General features: G+C 38.1%; 1 protein-coding gene and 1 pseudogene across 1 annotated transcript; one reads left to right on the plus strand and one right to left on the minus strand.

Moving 5' to 3' along the window:
* On the plus strand, nt 1–13976 carry LOC143880481 (glutathione S-transferase L3-like). Its single transcript, XM_077383521.1, has 10 exons — nt 1–84; nt 240–314; nt 1021–1081; nt 1220–1306; nt 7823–7921; nt 8008–8116; nt 8206–8282; nt 9626–9733; nt 13342–13422; nt 13719–13976. Exons 1-10 carry the CDS (start codon nt 74–76, stop codon nt 13725–13727), a joined length of 717 nt encoding a protein of 238 aa, XP_077239636.1. The 5' UTR covers nt 1–73; the 3' UTR covers nt 13728–13976.
* Nucleotides 13977–15960: 1984 nt separating this feature from the next.
* Nucleotides 15961–16898, minus strand: LOC143880480 (chitinase 2 pseudogene; annotated as a pseudogene).
* Between the last annotated feature and the right edge of the window lie 3423 nt (nt 16899–20321).

The raw sequence follows: 20321 nt of genomic DNA on the forward strand, positions 1-20321 counted from the left end.
ATATACTTGATTTGGAGCAACAGCATTAGTCCTCCCAATTTCTAAAACCCACGTTCCATTTCTAAATCCCTCAATGGCAACAGGGTAATTTCATGAATCTCTTCCATTCTCCAATTTTTTCTTGGGTTTTCTTAATTTCACGGGTTTGCTTTAAAATTTCTGTATATTTAAGTTTTATTCAATTGGTGGGCTAATGGTGTTATTGTTCTTATGCATTTTTCTCTTGTTTGTTTGTTTAGAAAAGTTCAAGAGGTTCTCCCGGAGGTTCTGAATTCTACCTCAGAGCAACCCATTCTTTTTGATGGAACCACGAGGTCGATCTGTTCTTACTGTAATTTGTTGTTGTCTTTCTTTGATTTTTATGGGTTTTACTTGTTTCACTTTCAGGGTTTTTGTTGCTTTAAGGCCATGTTTGGATTGCAAGAATTTTCTCAAAAAATGTGGACGGAAAAAATATTTCTAAAAGCTCCTACAGTTTTCACACACACAAAAAAAAGAAAGAATTGAACCAACCCTATTCAATTTTTACTTAGAGGAGGAGCCTTTGATCTTTGATAATATCCCTTTAAAATAGCTATGATCATAGCATTTCCATAGGATGATCCTAACCCTCGGATCTATAGAGGGTTAGTATCAACCCTCTAACATTCAGATTGGAGGGTTAGGATCATCAACCTATGGAAATGTTTTTTGGGGCACAACCTATTTAGGCTGTGGCCCATCACATGGAAGGTTTGGATCATCCTATGTTGCGGGCCATACTGTACTTTTACTAAAGTGAGGAGTGCCCTCATCAAAATACAGTAGTGCTGATAACATTTCTCTAAAAAAAAATCAATGTCTCTGATGTAGTCAGCAAGCACTTTTCTGATTTTGGTCTGTGGAAGGATCTTCAAACTGTTCTTTTATTCTTTCTTTTTTGGTTTCCCTGCGTGGGACATTATTTGTGAAACTGGGTTATTTTCAGATTCTTCTTTTCATTATTTGACATTTTGACTTGCAAAGTTTTTTTTTTTGAAGGCTGTATACATCATATATATGCCCTTTCGCGCAGCGTGCATGGATTACTAGAAATTATAAGGTTTGTGAGTTCGTTCTCAGTTCCCTTCGCGACTTTCTTGTAATTGTACTGAATTCAAAATCTTTATGAACTACATTGGGTTATCATTCATTTCTAATTTGAGTTACTTGTTTTTCTCTTTCTTTATTGAGAGAGCAGGGATTGCAGGAAGACATAAAATTGGTTCCCATTGATTTGCAAAATAGGCCTGCTTGGTACAAGGAGAAGGTCTACCCTACAAACAAGGTGCCTTTCTTTAATATATAATAGAGACTGATGGGAGTATTGGCCCTTTTGTTGTAGTTATTTAGTTATTCTCCGGTTATACTTATAGGGTTTGTCTTATTGTGATAGATAGGATAACTCAATGTCTAAAAACTCATATTCAGTCTAGAACTCATACATTGCAAAATCCAAGCCACTCCAGTGATCAATGATTCACTCGGTGATTTTTTTTCTATTGACTCTGGTTGAATCGAACAAGATTTGATTGCCTAAGGCCTCTAACTTTGTCGAATCCAGCCATTACGTGATTTCCTTGGTGAATTTTGTAAGATTGAGATGGATAGGTTGTTATGATCCAGTTACTCCATCATAACAATTGGATCATAACAGCGTATCCATCTCCATGGGGTAACTGATGCATCGGAAGCAGAAGTTCGAGCGGTCTACCAAGGGATTAAGCTAGTGGATCATCATCAATTGGATTCCTTGGTTGTGGAAGGGGATTCACTAAATGTGATCCGTTGGTTAAAAAGATCACAAAATCACCCATGGAGATTCGATAGTTATTTTGATGAAGTTTTTGATCGGATTGGGTCATCATCCATACCTTTCTCGCATGTGAGACAATCTGCGAGCACGGTGGCGGATGGTTTGGCTAGAGAGGGTGTATCCCAAGAATCTTTAGCCTTTTTTTATTATCTTCCTCCTTGATTTGTTGTCTTTTTGGGAAGAGTCGTTTCCTGCATTCTCTCTTTGTAATCTGACCATCTCGGTCTCTTTTTAATGTATACTTGGCTACTATTTAAAAAAAAAGGGATGTTATGATCCACTTTATTGTGTTATGCGTTTGTTATGATTCAGTGTCCTGTGTTGTGGTTATGTCTAACGCTGTGTCCCTCACCTACCAAAAATGAGACTTTATCTCTGGCATGTAAATTGTTATTTCCTGATTTGGTTAAGGGATAATGATAGGAAACTTGTTTATTTCACACTTGGTAAAAAGTTCTATGCAGTCTAGTCATTTTATTCTTTGTAATTTTCTTCTTGAATTGAACAATATAAATCAGTATGTTTCTTCTCGTTTTCTGCTCTATTTTTGCCTTTGTCGATGATATATTACTTTTCTAAAATAGATTGGGTGTTAGACCTCTTTCACTTTATGATTTCTGTAGGACAAATTAAATCACAACATTAAATGGAACTGATCATCTATGGCTACAGACAAGGCCAAAAGCAAACGAGCCATTGATTTTGCAACATATGTGGGCATATATATTTAGAATAAATCTGCTTAAAATAACCTTTAGAAGTCTCCTTTCTGAGAGTCACCACTTTGATTTAAAATAACCTTTTGGGTAGTTTCTGATGTTGGTGATGAGGTTTTGTTAGATTTGGATGATTGTGTGGCAAGGGTCATGCAAAAAATGCAGGAGTTAAGATACTATGTATTACCCAGATACAAAGACATCTGATATGGCAAGGATGCATTATAGGATCTCTGTTACTCTGTATCTCGTACATTATTCTGTTGTTTTTGGCTGATGATGAAAAGTAGTATTTCAGATCATATTTAAGGAAGAGATCTCATGTTGTCATGTCATGTCATGTCAAAAGAAGTACTTAAGCTCAGGTTTAGACGTGCAATGCAGAGTTCTACAGATATCAAACAGTGGTTTTAGTTCAATCCGTCTAAAGCAAAACATACATGTCAGAGAGAAGGGATGGAAGGTGGAAAAAAGGGAGATTGGCTTTGCCCATCTTGTGCATATTGCAACTTCCAATGGCGGAGGTGTTGTCGCTGGTGTAAGCACCAACAAACAAAGCATGATCAATTTTAGATGGAGGGAGAAGTGTCGATGGCGCCTTTCGGGGAAAAAAAAGAAAAAGAAAAAAGATTGACTCAGATCTTATCGAAAACCATACCAATCTAGAATCCTCTACGGAAGATTGTCGATGGCCGGATTCTGGGTTGATTTCTTTAATGACTGAGCGTGGATTTTCTCTTCTATCTATCTCGGGCAAGGAAGTGGAAAGGAGGATGGAATATCTAAAAGCTTGCTTCATAGGAAGGAGAAAGGAAAACTCTGGGACACTCATTGACCTGTGGTTATGGGCCAAAGGGGTTTGGGACATTCCTTTCCTCCCTTGTCCATGTACTCTAGCTAAAAACAAAGTGTTATTTATGTTCAACTTAGAAGAGGAGGCTGTAAGATTGTTTTAGGATCAAAAGTTTGGGAAGACCAATTACTTTCGCTAGCCCTTTGGAACTTTAAATTCCCTCAAGACAAGGTAACCTTCTGGGTTAATTTTTATGGTATCCCTCTCCATGTTTGGGCCACCTCAACGGTTGAAGCCCTGGGAAACACATTTGGGCGAGTCTTGGAGGTGAAAATGGAAGAAAGCGATAACCAATGTATGAGCTTCGTCTCTGCCAAAATCGCTGCCCCACAGTGGCAGGTTGTTCCCCCTCTTATCTTAGTTCGGGTTGGGGGCAAGTGTTCCCAATTCGTACTGAAATCCAGATTTCTCTCCCTGATTCTGGCCAAGTTCTAGTTGGTTCAGGCACTTGCTTGGGCTCCCTCCCGGGAATGGAATCTTTGCCCTGGGGAAGACAGGCACCGGCAACTGGGTCAGATTCTCCCTTGTTGAAGAATCTGGGATGGAGATCCATTTAACCCTTGGGATCTGCCCCTTTGAATTTGAATTCAAATTTCAAACTTGGTGGAGGTCTCTTGGGATCGTCCCGCCCTGATATGGGCCCCACTCTCTGGATAGAGGGCGTCTATCAGTCAACTAGGTGTTTTGGGCATGATAGATTGGTTTTGGTAGCTTGAAAGGACAGACTTGTTAATCTAAGGAAAGCGCTTATAGCCTCAAAAGGGATATCATTCGGGCCAGGGTCCAAACCTCGAAATTTGACCCATAGCTTGGCACAAAAGCTAAGCTCTAAATCTAAGGTACCTGGCCGCCTCAAATTCCCTCCTGAAGGTTTGATAAATAAAATGGATTCCATTGCGGCCTCCTTGGCCAGCTTTGGTCGATTCCCCTAATCCTCTAAGGTTTGCATGGCCCTTGGATGAAAGTCATCCGTGATACCCTAGAGCCGGATAGGGGGTTGGATCCAGCGTGGGGTACTGATAAAATCATTTTCCTTAGTTAGTATTGGGTCAAAGGTGGGATGGGCAGGGGGGCTTGTGTTTTGGAAAATGTGTAAGTTATCTTCAAATCTTTGACCCATGTAATTGCTTTCAAACCTTATCTTGGGAAGGCGAGAAGGCTCCCTCGGATGGGATGGCTCGCCAAAAGTAATAATTAATTGTAACTACAAAAGGAGTTCGGGTTGGGACACCTAGGTTCAGGTCAGTGGCCTTATGGCGGTGATACAAATTATAATATGAACTGACTGGAATTCGCAGGGTTTCATGGGTATCTTTCACATCTAAGTAAGTAAAAATGGAAGAACAAGAGCCCTTGCAGCAGGAATCATACTCATGCCCAGGGGGCGCAAGAGGAAGTTGTTTATGGAGATCATGGTGCTGGAAAAAAATTCTTCACTGGATGAGAAGCAAGGTTTAAAATTTTGGTTTTGGTAACTGTGTCGAACCCCACAAAAAACCGTAATTTCGGACGAAATTTTGTAACCATTTTTTTAAAAAATAAATAATGTCATTAAACCGAAATTTGGTAAAGGGCGAAAAATGGAATTTCGAAAATTTTCGGTTTCGGTCCCCACCGGTATCCGAAATTTCGGATTTCGGTCGAAATTTTAAACCATGATGAGAAGGATGATTTATGACGAAAGGAGAGTCTCCATCAACGACCTCACGCATCAAGAAATCTCTGGAAAATTACTAGAGGAAAGTCGTAGGCGGAAGAGACTATGGGAATGTTTAAGGGAGGTGGTTATTTCTCATCTGGAGGAACAAATTGAAACTCGAAGAAGTCCTGGCTTTTTGGAAAGAAATCCGGATGCGGTTTTCATGGATCTGCCGATCACCCACCTTCAAAGTCTACTGGACAAACTTGAAAAATGCTCCTCTTAGTTGAGCTCTGCATGGTTGGGGTGGTAATGAGATTTGGCGGAATCAAGCCTCCCTATGATCTGATGGAGGGAAGGGACTATGAATCGAATACATAAACAACTATGAGGAAGCATATATTGTGTTCATCAATTAGGAGTTCCAGGTCACAAATATACTAGGGGGCCATTTTTAGGATGGGTGAAGAAGAAGTTCCCTAAAGGAATAGAGGCCTCATCGGTCATCAAGATTTTGGTGGAGGCCTGCAAAGGACTTAGCAAAACTTCTCCATAGGTGACTACATCTCCAATGAATGGAGTAGGAAAGAATACTTTGGAAGGTGGATGGGACTTGATGATTTCAGAGCTGTTTTTGGGAGGAACCGGAAGCCGGTTGGGAGGGCCAATCGCTGGGTTTATAGTTTTCTTTTTTTGTTTTCTCCGTCCTGGACTGTCCTAGGTCTTCATACATTGTAATACTTGGGGGACTACTGGTCCCACATGCATGTATTCTTCGTATGATTTTAATATATTTTTGTCATATTTAAAAAAAAAATGCAGGAGTTAAAGCTGTTTGGTTAGGGTTAAAGACTTGAGTGGCTATTGGCTACTTTAGGGTGTCGATAAAAGGTGATTTTCTTACTACTATTACGTAGCTCAAAGGAAACTCTAAGCCCCCTTGTTTTCTCGTTGACCTTTCCAGAGAGATGTAGGGAATTTTATTATTCTTGACTGAATTCAAGGTGGCACACATTCTCCATGATGGAATTTCCTAGGCTGATTGTCTGGCCAACCATCGTGTTTCGTGTTCTTTTGTCTGGTTTTAATATCTTGTATCTTTTGCCCTTCAACTTGTTTAATAGTTAAAACAATAATTACCAAAAACTTCCTAGTTGGATAGGAAGATACCAGAAACTCTTTTCGTAAGCTAAATTCTTCTCGCTTCCCAAATTGAGCGGAAACACGCTGCCCACACCCTTCCTCTCAGTTAAGAGTATGCTTCCTATTTAGGGTATTTTTTTTCTTCTAAAAGAGTATTTATAACGTTAAAGGAGCTTATTTAAATAAGAGTGTGTAAAATTTAAAAAAACATCTGAAGTTTCAATAAAACCTTTGTGAATCTTTTCCCAAAAAATTTACATTAAATTTACATGAATAGAACATTTGAAACTATAAATTCCTAAAACATGTAATTCTAATCTGTCATAAAGTCTTCTGATTACCTTTAATCCTTACATACGTCAACCTTTCTACCTTAAACTACTATGACACTACTCATCCTACACATTTGTTGTTCACTTCCAATGAGGCTTATTGCTTGCTTCCAAGGTTATAAATTTCGGTTTCGGTGTCGGTTTCGGCCACCACCGAAACGTTTCGGTTTTGGACCGAAATTTCGGCCGAAATCATGTAAAAATATGAATATGATGTTGTTTATTTTTTTAATTTCGACCGAAACTCTAAAATTTTGGTGTCAATTTCAGTGATTTTGGTTGGAATTTTGGCTATTTCAGTGGAAATTATAACATTTCGGTGTGCATTTTTAAAATTTTGGTGGAAATTTTGTAAAAAAAGTCCAAAAACATTTCGGCGAAATTTCAGAATTTCGGTAAAATTTCGGCAAAATCTTGTAAAGAAACGACTTCATGTGAATTTCGTTTCGGTTTGTGCCGAAACCGAAATACTTCGGGAAATTTAAAACCATGCATGCTTCATGCACTTCCCGCACATTTCATCTTTACTTTCTTTAGAGCTTTTCACTTTTCTCTTTTCTAAAGCCTTCGCATTCTACGTTCGCTTTTCGCACTTGCTTCCCACTCTGGCAACTATGGTTACAATATTCAAAATAATAAATTAAATTGTATGTTCCATGAGGAAGTTTATCTGTGTCGTTCTCTATTTCTACAACTTCATAATGCTAATCTTGTTTGCTGCTTGCGCAAAGGCCTTGACAAGTTGGCGCAGATCAATTTAACTTATGCAGAGAATTAAGCAACTAATGTCTAGGATGTCAAACTGCAGTTTTGAAATTAAGCAATGCAACTCAGAAAATCTCACAGTTTTGAAATTATTAACTGGAATATCTGTCAAGGATGTCAAACTGCAGAAAATTCAAATATGGCACAACACAGCACAATACTGGAGAGGAAAATACGGTAGAAGAAATAAGATCGTGAACAGTAACACTGACTGCAGTCCATATAGATAGACCTAACCTTAATTATGACTTTTGATACTACTAATCAAGCTCTAATTTTTCTCAAAATATGATCTCATCTACCCATGCTTAAACTGCCCTTCCCGTATATGTGGGTGATAATGTGATTTTGGTTATTTAAAAGTAAGGAAATTGATTTTGTGTGGGACAAGCTGAAAATCAATTCCATTCATCATAAACAGCTAATACATGGTGATATATACATGAAGATCATAATGACCAAAAGACATGGTGATATAAGTCTGTAGAGAAAGAAATAAAGTCCACATGTTGAGATGATTATCTTCAATTATTTTTGCAGGTACCTGCATTGGAGCACAATAACGAAATTAGAGGAGAGAGTTTGGATTTGATTAAATATATTGATAGCCACTTCAAAGGCCCTGCGCTTCTGCCTGATGTAAGATGAGGGAACTCTATTTGAACCTTGATTTTAATCCTTATATAGCTTCAAGATTTTAAAAATGTTTCTCCGAATGACTGTAGGATCCTGCCAAAAGAGTGTTTGCAGAAGAGTTGCTTTCTTACAGCGACACTTTCAATAGCTCCATCTTTAAAGTATTTGCTTCCAAGGGAGATGCAGTCAATGAAATTGGTGAGATTGAAAACTTTTTCTTATATGCATTTAATCTTAAAACAAAGCATGACATCTAATTACAAACTACTTTCTTCATAAAATGTCAGGACCATCTTTTGATTACATAGAAAGTGCACTTTCCAAATTTGGCGACGGCCCTTTTTTCCTTGGACAATTTAGTTTGGTAAGTAATACCTTCATCATGTTACTCTTTCTAGGTTAGTTTTCATTCATTTTTTTTCCAATTGCAATTTTTGTTCTGTAATTTTTTTGAAAGGCTAACATAAGTGCGTATGACTCCATTTGTCTAACTGTGTTCAACTACGTAGTGTCAGGCATAAGTTTTATTTTCTGCATTACATTTTGCCTCTCATTCAGTTTGAGAATTTAACACTTGTAATGTAGGTATATTTTTTAAGGCAAAGGGATGGTAGTCGGCCAAAAAGCCCAATCCTGTGGCTCCCATTGGTGGAATGATAAGATCCACTGAAACAATGGGACCAATCTTTGGGGCGGTCTGGCGGATTTGAACCTTTTCTTTTAAGTACTCTAATTTTGGATGGATTATTCCGAAAAGGAGAGTGCGTTGATGCTTAATTTCACATTTAGTGTTGACTTGTACCTGCTTCAGAAGCACTTCAAAAAACAATTAAGAACCCCTTTTCCTATTTATTGGAATTGGGAAATCAATCCGAATTTTAGATTCCAACTTTCTATTTCATGATGATATATATTTTTATCTAAATTATGTTAGTAAAATTAATAAAAGTGCCTAAATGTTCTGTCACATCAGTTTTTGTTGTAAAGTTCTGCAACATCTTGATTCCTGAATCTTAATTTGCGTCTTTCACAATAATATTCTTTGTGAGATATCTTGGTTTTCTTGCTAAACATCATGATTTACGTAAGAATATAAGATTTGGTATTTAATAATTTGAAATGTCAGTTTAAAATGTTAAGAAATAGTAATTTAAGAACTCATAGGAGGCCAGAAGGCCCAAGATATGCGAAATAGAACCTATATTTGTTCATATATGATTGTTTTTATGCCATGTATTTTATGTTTTTCTTTTTCTTTTTTTTTTGTTAACATACACATGTAATTGTTTTGTCTTGTAAAAAATGACTCACAACAAAAGCATATTGTAAACTCTTTTTGTGAATGTGTGCTTGTAGCCATCTTAGGTAATGGATACTTGGGGAAGATTATGTAATATTAATTCACATGCTATCATGGGAGTTTCAAATTGTATATTACAAAACAGTTTCCTATATTGTTCCATGATTTTCTCCACAGTCTGAGTTCTCCTGTTATTGCAAGTAGAACAGGTTGTTAACCATTATTTTCAAATTACAATGGTGAATTGATCATTTCAAAAGGTTGTTGGCTATTATTTTCAAAATACAATGGTGAATTGATCATTTCAAACATAAATGTGTAATTAGTGGAATGCAGTTTCCTCTTATTTTAATATTTTCCATGATCCAGAATTACTTCTAATTCATTAATAAATGTCTATCCTTCAGGTGGATATTGCATACGCTCCATTTATTGATAGAGCCCAGCTCTTCTTTTCGGATGTGAAGAAGCATGACATCACAGCAGGCAGGCCTAAGTTGGCAACATGGATTGAGGTATGTAAAAAATGCAATGCATGTTCCGGAGTCTGGAAGGAAAATTTTTTCATAGGATTTTTTTTTCATTTCCAAAATTTAGAAGAAAATGATAGATTTTATTGATATCCTTAAAACTAAAGGTCTCTTTAAATAAAACTTGAATTCTGGCTGTTCAAATTACCTTCTTTCCTATGTAATCAAACAATGGAAAAGCATGAAATTTTGAAAAAAAATTCTTTTCCAAAAATTTTATGCATCTAAACAGAAAATCGTGAGAATTTCTGTCACAGACCTCACGTCACATGGATGAGATTAGTTTTTGGATAAGCAGCACAGGAAAGAAGTTGCAAGAACTTGCACACTGAAGAAGAACCAGCAGCCAAAGAAGTTAAAGTTCTGAAACTCGGAAATTTGAAAAAGAAAACGATATTCAGGAAAAACTCAAGCAAAAAAGAATTAAAATTCTGAAAATGTGTGGGAGGTTGTCTGTCCTTTCTTATAGACTAACATCCAAAGTCCTATCTCTACATAAATTTGACAACTTCAGCTATGAAGTATCCTGACGCAACCCGATAACTCAAAGCCTAGAAATTGCAGACTTTTTCAAACTAGAACACCCTAGGCGGTGGCAATTGAGAGGTTGTCACTGAGCATTCTTAGTCAGACAGGAAGAGATCTGACCTTCTAAATACTCCTCAAAACTCGTAGACTTGCTTGACCCTATGCAAGGAGGATATAATCCAGCCCAAATAAAACTCTAATCCTCAACAAGCCTTTAGTGTTTGATCTAGTTTTGCAGAGTTGCACTCCAATAGGAATGCTTCAAAACCCAATCTAAAGCCTTCTAACAGTCTTCAAAAATTTTACCATAAAACTCCCCTCTTTTTTTCCGTAGGTAAGCTGGGATCGAACCTCCGACCTCCAGGTTTAAGAACAAAGCCTTGACCATTGAGCTAGAGGCTCAGTCCCATAAAACTCCCCTCTTAAAAACCCTTGGCACTCCTGCTCACAGTTTATGACTATGCTTGTGGTAGAGTTTCAATTATTGGTCAACCTAACATGAGAGGGATCTAAAACAGATGAAAATAAAATTAAGAAATAATTTGTTTGTTGTCAACTTAAGAACATGCCTATAGACTAAAATCTAAGTTTGTGGTGATCTTGAAACGTGGTCCCCGGCACGGACCATTATCATTGTGAATCTGTGGTTACAGTAATGTTGGACCAGGGCTTCTATATTGACAACACTGTGTAGAACTCTGGTTGCATTTCTTGTCAAATTTCATCAATCCTTGAAAATTTTGAAACTATTTTCTCATAACTGAATCTTCTTATTGACTTGTGCTAGCCATCTTGTGAATTTGGACTATTAATATGTTTTGGACTTGATATTTAGGTTCCTGACTGACTGCACACGTGTAGTTTTTTCTCAGTCAAGTATTCTAGACTCTCTGAAAATTAGGCTCTGTATTTTTAATTTTTAATGATTAGAATGCCTGTTATTTTCGTTTCTTTTGGGATGGTAAAAGCTTTTGATGCAATACTATAGTCAAATTGCAAGTTACATGATATCTAGCATAATTATAGCAATAAGGGGACATCATTCTAAAGTCTAGAAAGTGTAGTTCCACATGGAATACTGATTTTTGTAAGGTATTTTATCTGGGTTATGGAAAGTAATATTTTCCGTTTCTAACCTGGAAATGCAACTATCAAATAATAGTAGCAACAAAAAGTTTACACAGCCTTTAGTCCTAATCCTATAAAAAAAAGAATAAAGATCCAGATCTCTACTATTCTTAGAAGAAAATGATAAATTTTAATGATATCCTTAAAATTAAAGGTCTCTGTAAATAAAACTTGAATTCTGGCTGGTCAAATTACTTTATTTCATATGTAATCAAACAATGGAAAAGCATGAAATTTTGACAAAAAATTCTTCTCCAAAATTTTTATGCAATCTAAACAGAAAATCTTGAGAATTTTTCTCACAGACCTCACGTCACATGGAGGAGAATAGTTTTTGGATAAGCAGCACAGGAAAGAAGTTGCAAGAACTCGCACACTGAAGAAGAACCAGCAGCCAAAGAAGTTCAAGTTCTGAAACTCGGAAATTTGAAGAAGAAAACGATATTCAGGAAAAACTCAAGCAAATAAAAAGTAAAATTTTGAAATATGTGTGGGAGGCTGTCCGTCCTTATTTATAGACAAACATCCAAAGTCCCATCTCTACATAAATTTGACAACTTCAACTATGTAGTATCCTGATGCAACCCGATAACTCAAAGCCTAGAACACCCTAGGAGGTGGCAATTGAGAGGTTGTCACTGAGCATTCCTAGTCAGACATGAAGAGATCTGACCTTCTTAAATACTCCTCAAAACTCCTAGACTTGCTTGACCCTATGCAAGGAGGATTTAATCCACAGTCCAAATAAAACTCCAATCCTCCACAAGCCTTTAGTGTTTGATCTAGTTTTGCAGAGTTGCACTCCAAGAGGAATGGTTCAAAACCCAATCTAAAGCCTTCTAACAATCTTCAAAAAATTTACGCTACCCCCCCCTTTCTTTCTTTTTTTGTGTAGGTAAGCTGGGAATCGAACCTCCGACCTCCAGGTTTAAGAATAAAGCCTTGACCATTGAGCTAGAGGCTCAGTCCCATAAAACTCCCCCTCTTAAAAACCCTTGGCACTCCTGATCACAGTTTATGACTACACGTCTACGCTTGTAGTAGAGTTTCAATTATTGGTCAACCTTAACATGAGAGGGATCTAAAACTGATGCAAAATAAAATTAAGAAATAATTTTTTTGTTGTTAACTTAAGAACATGCCTATAGACTAAAATCTAAGTTTGTGGTGATCTTGAAACGTGGTCCCCGTCACAGACCATTATCGTTGTGAATCTGTGGTTACAGTAATGTTGGAACAGGGCTCCTACATTGACAACACCGTGTAGAACTCTGGTTGCATTTCTTGTCAAATTTCGTCAATCCTTGAAAATTTTCAAACTATTTTCTCATAACTGAATCTTCTTGTTGACTTGTGCTAGCCATCTTGTGAATTTGGACTACTAATATGTTTTGGACTTGATATTTAGGTTCCTGACTGACAGTGCACATGTGTAGTTTTTTCTCATTCAAGTAATCTAGACTCTGAAAATTAGGCTCTGTATTTTTAATTTTTAATGATTAGAATGCATGTTATTCTTGTCTCTTTCGGGATGGTAAAAGCTTTTGATGCAATGCTATAGTCAAATTGCAAGTTACATGATATCTAGCATAATTGGAGCAATAAGGGGACATCATTGTAAAGTCTAGAAAGTGTAGTTCCACATGGAATACTGATTTTTGTTAGGTATTTTATCTGGGGTTATGGAAAGTAATATTTTCCTTTTCTAACATGGAAATGCAACTATCAAATAATAGTAGCAACAAAAAGTTTACACAGCCTTTAGTCCTAATCCTTAAAAAAAAGAATAAAGATCCAGATCTCTGTTATTCTTGCGGCAGAGAACAAACACCGCACCCTTACCATACATGACAATTATTTCACTTACACCACATTATGTTGGGTTCTCTCAATTTTTCACAAGAGTTGGCATTAATGATGTGTGAAACTTGTTTTAGGAGCTGAACAAGATTGAAGCTTATGCACAAACCCGATGGGACCCTCAGGTGTTGCTTGAAATAATCAAGACACGGTTCGCGGTAATTCCTCTTTACTATACACATTGGTAACTTCAAGTTGATGTCAAAAGAATACGTAAAAACAAAGAGAGATCCTATTATGGGTGCAAGAGAGATCATATTAGGGGTGCAATTTGGGTCAAAATTTATCAATTTGGGTTGAGCTTTTTCCATAAAATTGGGTTGGGTTTGGGTTGATTCCGATTCATTTTTTGACAAAAAGCTCAACCCGACCCAGCCCAAGTTGCACCCCTCTAGATCATATTGGTTTTTACCACAGAAAGTTAGCTAAATCTTCCTTTTTACTTCTTTTGCAGCCAAAATAAATAATTGGATCAGCGTAAGGTGATGATGGTCATTACACAGAAGGATGTTTGCTATGATAATACTATACTTTCCATAAAAAAAAATGGTTCTTTGGATGTTGAATTTTCTTAATTTTCTTCGTTAAAGCTTGTTTGGTACAACCAAATACCAATACACTGGTTATTGGTGTTTGGTTCGTTCAATACATAGTATTTGCATAACTCTTATGTAGAAGCATTATGTAATAAAAACTTATTTTGTTTCTGTCATCTCATTGTAGGATAATCTAGCAGTAATAAATGGTGAACGAATGGATTCTGTATTGAACACTTATTTTGGTTTCTGTTCTCTTTGTCGGTTAATCTGGTATTCTTACATGATGAATTGAACACACAGATTACATGAGAAGTGACGGTAAAGATTATCAAAATTTCTACACATGCAATTTTTTAATGTCTTGTAAGCCTAAAATCAAATGCAAAATACCCTCTTCAAATTCAGCCATGCATTTATTTTGGACCACTTGGGTCCTACTCTTTGTTTAAACTCCATTGAACAGGTTGTTGATACTAACCACTGTAACTGTCGAAGAGAAATTCAAGATGAAAAAGGGTAGCTAATATCAATTTCTTTCCCAAAAATGCTGACAAAAATGTTATTTTTTTAAAGATGCAGACAAAAATGTCATGGCAAAGGCTAAAGAACATGGAATTATATAAGCAAAACAATTAAATATTCTTGGTGCGGCACAAACTTTTGCCTTTTATTTTCGTCTCCTACTAAAAAGATCATATGTTTTCCAAGCTGATTCTGTCAAGTCTGCCTCCAAAAATACAACAAGACTAGTTCTTAATTGATTTCGCGTCTTTGTCCTGCAATTCCCCTAGAAGCTAGCTGCTAAGGCGAGGGTGTTCGACTTTTTTTTTTTGAGTGGTAAGGTGGGGTTAGGTGGACCCCTAACAATATAGTAAATAAAGAAGGATGATACAATTTCAGGAACAAGAATAAGATCACTGCCCAATCCTTAGAGCAATATCTAAGGAAGAGCGTAGAACAACCGGGGTTATGACACCCTTGAAGACAAACTCAAAAAACAGGCAAGGGAAAAGAAAATACACAAGCTGGAATTGTACAATTGGTGGGGCTTGTGAGACACGTTATCCCTAGAGCTGGTCCACATACTCGGGTGAAGCCATGTTTACGAACGCCTGAGTCGATAAGCCCTTCCGTGTCCATTCACTTTTCCGATGTGGGATGCTTTTGCGTAGAACCCACAACAGTCCCTCCCCTCCCCCACCCACACACACCGACAAACGTGCGCGGCAGCCACGTGGGAACTACAAGACCTTCCCCGAAGGATTCTCTCCACCTGAGGGTGCATTGAAGTTACCTCACCGAGATCTTTCTGAGGGATTTTCTCCATCCTCAAGGGTATATCGGAATTAGCATGCCCCCAGCTCTGGTACCACTTGTTGGGACCTAGGTAGAACTCACCTGTAAAAGCTAGCTGTTGAGGGTTCCCAAGTCGTTATAAGCCCTTCCTCATCCAATCACTTGTCCGATGTGGGATCTTCGCTTTTGCGTGGAAACCCCCAACAGCTTCCGCAGCTCATTTTGAAGACTTCATTGTCCGGAGAAAAAACAAAGCTTTTTGGAGAAATTGGGCTTGGCAAAAACCACATTAACTTCATTATTAAAGGATTTCTAACATGGGTTTCCAGTTTTTCCATCTTCATTATAGAAGAGAGAGACTAGGTGGACACCCTTGAGAAAGAGTGAAAGACCCAGAATTAGACAGCCACAACCTCTGTCCCTCTATCGGACTGATAGCCAGAGCTTGTAAGAAATTTACCAAAGAGAACAGAGAAGTATCATTGTCTAAGGCCTTATATAACTCCAAAGCATCCTTCTCATCACATGTCTATCAATCCAGCCACTAGCTGGATTGAAAAAGACCAATGAAGCTTTATAATCATTGAGCTGAAGAACATCACGCACGAATATAACTATTATTATTTTTTCTGAAATCAATAGCTTAGTAGGTGATATGAGAAATTCAGGAATTCACTTATACCTGATTGAAGAAGCTTTTCGTGTTTAATGAGCTTACTCTGCAAATACAGTTGGTTCCCAAGATGGGTTCCATATAACTTTTATCAATACATATTTCACTGAAAGCATTTCTTATAACCATACAAAGTACAAAGCATTTCTTATAACCACACAAAGTACAAAGTGGAAGAGTAAAAAGGATCAATGGGAGCTGGCTAACAAGGCCTGAGATCGACGCTCGTTACGGAACCCATTTCCCATAGAATCATCGGCAGACCAAACAAAGATTCCATGAAGCTTGCCTTCACTCTTAAGCCTACTGCACGCGCTAAAGAACCCACTGTCTGGAGACAAACCGCCGCTACCATCACTAATGAAGCTAACTAAGACTTTACCCCCGTTGTAATTAGAGCTCTGAGTATTGAAATAGTCCAAAAATTGCGATACAGTCGTCCCCTGATCATATGCATAGAATTGGAAATTGACATAGTCTATAACATGCCCATATTTTCGCCACAAAGCCAAGTAATGGCTCTGAACTTGGTCATCATCAAAAGGAGCTATAGAAGCAAAAGAGATAACACCATTTTTCTTGAGAGTCGTCACGAGCCGTCCGATGCATTCTGCAAAGGTGTTGGGATCGGCGCTAAAGTGCTCATAGTCAATATCTATACCATCCAAATTATACTGCTTGATGATTTTTGTTAGGGAGGAAACTGCATTTCCAACCCAGGAATTTATAGTAGAAGGGTTGAAAAATGCGAAGCCTCCACCCACACTATCCCCACCTAAGCTCAAAGCAACCTTCACATTCGAATGCTTACTCTTTATCGAACGAACTTGCGATGGACTAAGGTTGTCCGAGTCCCAAAACACATTGAATTTTCCATTGGTTGGGGAGGGAGAACTCGAAGTTGTGTAGTCAATGGCGAAGGAGAGAAGGAAATGGAAGTCAACTCCTGGGTTTATTGGGACGTCGGAGAATTTGACGTTATTGAATTCCGCTCCGATGTATTCTCTGAAGAGATTGGAGGGTGGTGGGGCTGCTTGGGTTTTGGAAAAAGCTAGGAGAGCTTGAAGTAGGAAGAGAGAGGAGAAGAGCTTTGAGAACTCCATGGAGAGGATGTTTTTGGGTGGTGTTTGGAGTGCAATGGAAATGGATATGGGAACATATGTATTTATAGAGTTGTGATAGAAGTGAAGGCCATACACAGGGATGTGTTGGGCTGTAGAAGGAAAGAGACATGGAGCGTGCCGTTTGAGTTATTGTGAGTGTGTTATTTTTGTATTCAAAAGGCTCTGCCGTTAGTTATTCTGAATGTTCTTATTTTTTATTCAAGAGGCTCCTGATTTCCAGCAATCGTGGATTAAAGTATCCATGGATTCGATTTTGTCGGAAAAAAACTTTACTTGGAATATGAGTTCTCATATGTTGTGTGTTTGATGCAAAAACTCTGAATTAATTCACAGCCTCCTCCCTGTTGTAAGCAAGGTTTAAAATTTCAGCTTCGGTTTCGGACATAGCTGAAACTGAAATTTCGGCCGAAATACGGTAAAAAAATATTCAAATTTCAAACTTGTGCCGAAATTTAGGATGTAGGTGATTTCGCTGCAAGATTTTAAAGTTAGACCGAAATCGGAAATTTCAGATTTCGGTCAACACCTAAACCGAAAAGTTCCGAAACCGAAATTCCCAGAAACTAACCAAATTTCCGTCGAAATTTCAATATAATATTATTATTTTATTTCTTACGGAATTTCAGCTGAAATTACCGAAATTTCAGTTATGGTGAAGCCCGAAATTATAGCCGAAACCGAAATTATTTTAAACATGTTATAAGTAACCCAAGAGTCTGTTACCTTGCTGAAATTTTCCTACACTTGAAACTTCACTATTCTAAAATTTCAGTCTGCAGACTGCACTAATCTCAGTTCGCCACTATTTTGCACAAAAATTCAGTCGCCTAGAATTTCCAGAGGTCGCCTAATTTTATCCCACAGAAAAATATAAAACTCTGGACACAAACTTTCAGAAAATTGTTTAGATGAAGTCAAATAATTGGAATAGTGTAAGGTGATGGTCACTAAGCAGATGGATGGTTTCCTTGATAATAATATTGTACTTGGATGTAGAATTATTTTTTTCCTTTATTATATTACAGTTTGTCTATTATCACTGACCCTGCTTATCATGTTTGGTTCATTCAATGCCTAGTGTTTATATAAGTCTATGTAGATGGAAAGGATTTTGTATTGAAACGCTTCTTTAGTTTCTGTTTTCTCTTTATCGGTTAATCTAGCGTTCTTACATGATGAATTGAATACAAAGATCACAGTATGTGAGCGAGTGCTCTTGTAAGAGTTTTTATATGGTGCCGGAGCCTGTGTGGGCGGTACCGCACTTGATATTTGATCCGACAGCAGCTCATTTTTTCAGAGGCTGCTGTTGGATCAAACATCAAGGGTTGTACTTTTTGTTAGTGATTTTGGATTTTCAAAATCATGTATTAGTGTTTTGGAAAATGTTTTATCAAAAGCGTTTGAGAAAAAAAAAATGTTTTCTTGGAAAGATTTGCTTTTACAAAAGGATATAGAAGTGTAGTTGAAAAGATAGTCCCGTACAGGATGAGAGAAAAGAAAGAGAATGGCTTATAAAGCACTACACTTTTCTATTACTTGTTTGATTGCACATTGGGTTGAACCCATGGTTGGACCAGCGGGACGGTGCAACGCACCGTTCGCACACGCGCACGCGCGTGCGCGCCGCGTGGGCAATGGGCTATAGGGCGCATAGTGGCGCTTTATTGGCGCTTTTTTAGGCGCACTTTGCACTTATGAAGGTGGACCGGTTGGATGGGTGGGTCAAATGGTTCGTAGGCCTATCAAGCTGAACGGTTGGGTTGGGCTTCGGTTCGGGCCTAATGGTTGGCCCAACGGGCCCATAACTTCAACGGTCAAAGGGTGTGATCAAATGGGTTGTGTCCCTTCCCCCAACGGTCAAGTGCCAAGGGGGTGCGATCCACACCATAGATGGTTGATCTAACGATGACTGGGTTGGAGAGAGGTTTTACTCAAACCAACAGTCACATCTAGGATCGATCAGGACCGTTCAATATCAATGGGTACGATCTAACGGTCAAATTTCAAACATTCTGGAAAGGTGCCCTGTAGAGGTGTTTTTCACACTGAAAAGACACCAGGTGGTCTACAAAATGTGCAGAATTCGATCATTTCAAATAGAAAAAAACGAATTGGAAATTCTGACAGACTTTACACTCTCTTCTACACTCCTACAAAATCCCCAAGTATTTCTACATACTGTTTTTCTTTTGTTTACTGTTCTAGATACTGTTTTTCTGCAGAAACATTATCTAGAAATTTCTCTAAGGCTTGAAATTTCGAAAGGGCATTTCGCGTTTGATTCCGCTAGTGCTACGCGTCATCAAACATTAGTAGGGCTTCCCTACTAGGCTTCATTATATTTTGGAGGCAATTCGCGGATCCCCTTTGCACACTACTAGTGGGGGCGAATCTTGTCTCAAGGGAAGTGATATCACTCCTTGAAGCAACAAGTTTCTGTTTTCTATTAACAACTGTACCCTCAATTTCTTCAACACTTTTATCGTACCAGCCACATAGGACTTGACGGCACCATATAATTTCCCGCTCATGTAATCTTTAATTATTGTTGTGCCCAAGTCCTCATTTACCCAAAATGCTGACAAAACAATGTTAGAAGGGTATAATGTGACAAAGGCTAAAGGTAAGATAGCATCATTGAAGCAAAACAATTTAATATTAGGAAAATGATATGGAGACCGAGAGTACAACGGATGGAGAGACCAACAATGAGAATGCGCCATGTGTGCAGTAAAAATTTTCTTTTTTTTGAAGAGGGTGTGTGCAGTAAAAATTTAATATTTTGTTGATTGTGATTTTTTGGCGACAACCCATTTGTTCAGTCCCCTGCTGGGTGGTACTCTCAGTCTCTCTAGCATTACTCTATGCGTCATAAACTTTTGCCTTTTATTTTCGTCTCCTACCAGAAGGATCATATGGCTTGCAAGAAGATTCTCTCAAGTCTGCCTCCAAAATATAAAGACTAGTTCTTAATTGATTTCGCATCTTTGTCCTGCAATTCCATAACTGACATGGTCACCGAAAACATTGGATAACTAAAACAGTTTTGAAGAGCTTTTCTTGGGAACCGCATAGAACTCACGCTTAGATGCTAGCCGTTAAGGGGAGGGTGCCCAACTCCTGATAAGCCTTTCACAGCCGTTCACTATTTCGATGTGGGATCTTTGCTTTCGCATAGAACTCCAACAATCTCCCCCTCTGCGTAGAAGCAATGTGGGAATTACGAGATCTTCCCCGAGGGATTTTCTCCATCCTTGAGGGTATATTGAATTAAGAGATCTTCTCCGAGGGATTTTCTCCTTCCTCAAGAGTATACCGGGGTTACCATGCCCTGGCTGTGGTACCACTTGGTGGGACCCAAGTAGGACTCACCTGTAAAAGCTAGCTATTAAGGGGAGGGTGCCCAAGTCCTTATAAGCTCT

This window comes from Tasmannia lanceolata, unplaced genomic scaffold (assembly GCF_043159265.1).
Source record: "Tasmannia lanceolata isolate RefF3 unplaced genomic scaffold, GAP_Taslan_0.1 ptg000006l, whole genome shotgun sequence".
Taxonomy (NCBI): Eukaryota; Viridiplantae; Streptophyta; class Magnoliopsida; order Canellales; family Winteraceae; genus Tasmannia; species Tasmannia lanceolata.